Source organism: Lycium barbarum, chromosome 11 (assembly GCF_019175385.1).
Source record: "Lycium barbarum isolate Lr01 chromosome 11, ASM1917538v2, whole genome shotgun sequence".
Classification (NCBI taxonomy): Eukaryota; Viridiplantae; Streptophyta; class Magnoliopsida; order Solanales; family Solanaceae; genus Lycium; species Lycium barbarum.
Window position 1 is genome coordinate 6,345,816 of NC_083347.1, and position 3,575 is coordinate 6,349,390.

General features: G+C 39.8%; 1 protein-coding gene across 1 annotated transcript; it reads left to right on the forward strand.

Moving 5' to 3' along the window:
- On the forward strand, window positions 1–3,096 carry LOC132619370 (uncharacterized). The gene is made up of 5 exons (XM_060334299.1): window positions 1–114; window positions 223–1,254; window positions 1,453–2,601; window positions 2,734–2,860; window positions 2,948–3,096. The coding sequence occupies exons 1-5, from the start codon at window positions 1–3 to the stop codon at window positions 3,094–3,096; spliced, it is 2,571 nt and encodes an 856-aa protein (XP_060190282.1).
- The last annotated feature ends 479 nt before the right edge of the window (window positions 3,097–3,575 follow it).

A 3,575-nucleotide genomic window follows, 5' to 3' on the forward strand; every position in this document is an offset into this window, starting at 1 on the left:
ATGAATTGGCTCATGTGGAACGTGAAGGGTATGAATAAGCCCTTCAGACCAAAGGAACTTCGAAATTATCTCAATAAACATAAGATCAATCTTGCGGGTATTTTAGAAACCAAAGTAAAGCAGCATAATTTTAATAAAAGTGTTGCACAGATAGCACAAGGGTGGAATTATGCACATAACTACTCTGAAGCTGATAATGGGTGAATATGGTTTATTTGGAAGGCTGCTGATATAGTGATAACTATAGAGGAAGTGCATGCACAATACATACATGCAAAAGTAAATGACAGGGCCACAAATTTCCATAGTTATTTGACTTTAGTCTATGGTAAGAACACGAATGAGGAAAGGAAAAGCTTATGGGAAAGGCTGCTTAGACTGGGGCGAAACATTACTGAACCTTGGTGCATATGTGGAGACTATAACACTCCACTTTCATGTACAGATAGAATAGGTGGCCAAGGGGTTGCAGCTCATGAAACAAGGGACTTACAGCATGTGGTAGATACTCTGAATCTAGCAAATATGAAGGCGTCTGGGAGGCTGTACACATGGTCAAATGGACATATATGGAGTACCATCGATAGAGCACTTTATAATGATGCATGGGCTATACAGCATGGACATCTCACTGCCCAGTTTAGAGAGAACAGCTTCTCAGATCATTCTCCCATCCATATAGAGCACCATGGACTAACCGGGGGTGCCAAGAGGCCATTTCGATTTTTAAACATCCTTGCTGATCATGAGGAGTTTCTGCACACAGTGGGAGCCATTTGGGATACGCAATTGCAAAGAAATGCCATGTATAAAGTGTGGAAAAAACTCAAGCTATGCAAAGAGCTTCTAAAGAAATTAATGCACAATCATATGAGAAACATTGACATGAGAGTACAAGAGGCAAGGGAGCGACTGCAAATTATTCAGACACAAGTGACCCAAACAGTGCAACATGGGGTGGATCCGAAATTAGTCCAACTGGAGAAAAATGCTTTAGCAGATCTGCAACGATGGTCAGAACTTCAGGAGAAGACTTTAAAGCAAAAATCTAAAGCACATTATATCAGCTCAAGAGATGGAAATAATAGGAATTTTTTCACATGTATGAAGGCACGGTCCAGCTTCAATAGTATATCAGTGTTGAAAGATGGAGCAGGAAGAACTCTGGTGAAACATGAGGAGATAGAAAATAAGATATTGAAATTCTATAAGGCACTACTTGGCACTCAAGCAGACCATCTACCTGCTATTGATGTCAGAGTTATGAGGAAGGGACCCAAACTAACTCTAACATAACAATAAGACTTATGCGCACCGGTTACTCAAGAGGAGATTAAGAGAGCATTATTTGACATTGATGAAAATAAAACACCTGGGATTGATGGCTTCAATTCTTGTTTCTTTAAAAAGGCATGGGTTATAATTCAAAAATAGGTTTGCACGGTTGTGCAGGAATTCTTTCAGGAAAATAAACTTCTCAGAGCAGTAAACAATACTGTCGTGACTTTGATTCCCAAAACTTCTCAGCCTGAGACAGTTAGGGACTTTAGGCTTATTGCTTGCTGTTCTACCATAAACAAGATAATTTCAAAGGTGATTTCAAATAGAATCAGATGGGTGATAGACGGACCGGTAGGACCAAACCAGTCAGCGTTCATACCAGGGAGAGTCATATCTGATAACATCTTACTTAGCCATGAGCTGGTCAAGGGGTACACAAGGAAACATATTTCCCCAAGATGTATGATAAAAGTTAATATCCAAAAGGATTATGACTCAGTTGAGTGGTGCTTCATTCAGCAAATACTGACAGAGCTGGGATTTCCTGAGCAGATGGTGAGATGGATCATGTTATGTGTGCAAACTGTCAGTTACAGCTTTCAAATTAATGGCATTTTATTAGACAACATGTTGGACAGAAGAGGGTTGAGACAGGGGGATCCCATGTCTCCCTACTTGTTTGTCCTTCTGATGGAGTACTTGAACAGATGCCTTGGCACATTGAAAGAGGAACCTGATTTTAACTATCATCTGAGATGCCAAAGACTAGGGATTACTCACTTATGTTTTGCTGACGATCTCCTCATGTTTACAAGAGGAGATATAGGATCTGTCCAATTGCTAAGGGATAAATTTGACATGTTCTCCGAGGCATCAGGTTTGAAAGCAAATATGCAAAAGAGTCAAGTTTACTTTGCGGGGGTGGACAATGATACTAAGGATGCAATTATTTCTGTACTTGGGTACGAGATAAGTGAATTACCTTTCAAGTACTTAGGAGTGCCATTATCTACAAAGAAACTCACGGTAGCTCAATGTCAACCGTTGGTGGACAAAATCACAGCAAGAATCACATCATGGATGGCTAAAAGATTGTCTTATGCAGGTAGAGTCCAGATGATTAGATCAGTCCTGTTTGGCATTCAAGCATATTGGTCCCAACTCTTTCTCTTGCCTCAAAAAGTGATCAAGATCATAGAGGCAACATGTCGAAGCTACCTGTGGACAGGAGAGGCCACCATCTCAAAGAGGGCACTGGTTGCGTGGGAAAAAGTATGCCTTCCTAAGGATGCAGGGGGCTTGAACTTCATCAACCTTAAGGTATGGAATCAATTAGCGATATGCAAATTATTATGGGCCCTTAGTCAACAGAAGGAGAAACTCTGGATCACATGGGTACATACATATTACATCAAAAATCAAGATTGGTTGACCATGGTGGTGCCTAAACAGGCCTCGTGGATGATCAGGAAGATATTTCACATGAGGAAATTCTGGCCAGTGCTTACAAGCAACCAAAAACTACTTAGCAGGGGCACTCCTGGGCAGAATACGTACCAAAGATCTGCTATTGAAATGGGTAATAGGCATCAATGGAACCTGTGTACTTTGTGACAATCAACAAGAGACTTTAGAACATATTTTTTTTTAATGCACATATTCACAGGAGGTTTGGCAGAAGATATTGAATTGATTGGGTTGGCAACGCAGTATTTTAGCATGGGCATCGGAATGGCAATGGGTACAGCAACACAACAAGTCGAAGAGGGCAAGAAATATGTTACTAAAGGCTTGTTTTGCAGGCGTGGTGTATGAACTCTGGTGTGAACGGAACTCCCGAGTATTTCAAAGCAAGAGGATTACTACGGATAGGTTAATACATATGATACAAACCAATATATGCATACGAGTTAGGGGAAATAGGAACCTTTTTGATACGATTTGTTCTTTATAGGATTTCTATATTTTGGTAGGAGAGGAATCATAGGAAATATGAGATGAGCAACTGGGATGTGGTGTGCTCTGGTTATGTACAGAAATACTTTGGTGGTTAATAAAAATCTGTTAATTGCCAAAAAAAAAAAGGGATTCACTTCCCTGAGTCCGGAACCAAAATAACCCAAAAAAAAAGGTATGAACCAAAATATCCCAGGAAAAAAAAGAGGTACAAAAGTACCTTTAACGCATGATTTTCATGCGTTATTGGATGGTCTTTTTCTTTCTTTCTTTCTTTCTTTCTTTCTTTCTTTCTTTCTTTCTTTCTTTCTTTTCTTTTCTTTCTTCCTTTCTTTCAC

Excerpts from the sequence above, each read along its gene's own strand:
- LOC132619370 (XM_060334299.1), top strand. The coding sequence starts at position 1 with ATGAATTGGCTCATGTGGAACGTGAAGGGTATGAATAAGCCCTTCAGA. Across the intron at positions 1,255-1,452 it reads ACCATCTACCTGCTATTGAT|GAATTCTTTCAGGAAAATAA; the intron begins GTCAGAGTTATG and ends ACGGTTGTGCAG. Across the intron at positions 2,602-2,733 it reads TGAACTTCATCAACCTTAAG|GCCTCGTGGATGATCAGGAA; the intron begins GTATGGAATCAA and ends GTGCCTAAACAG.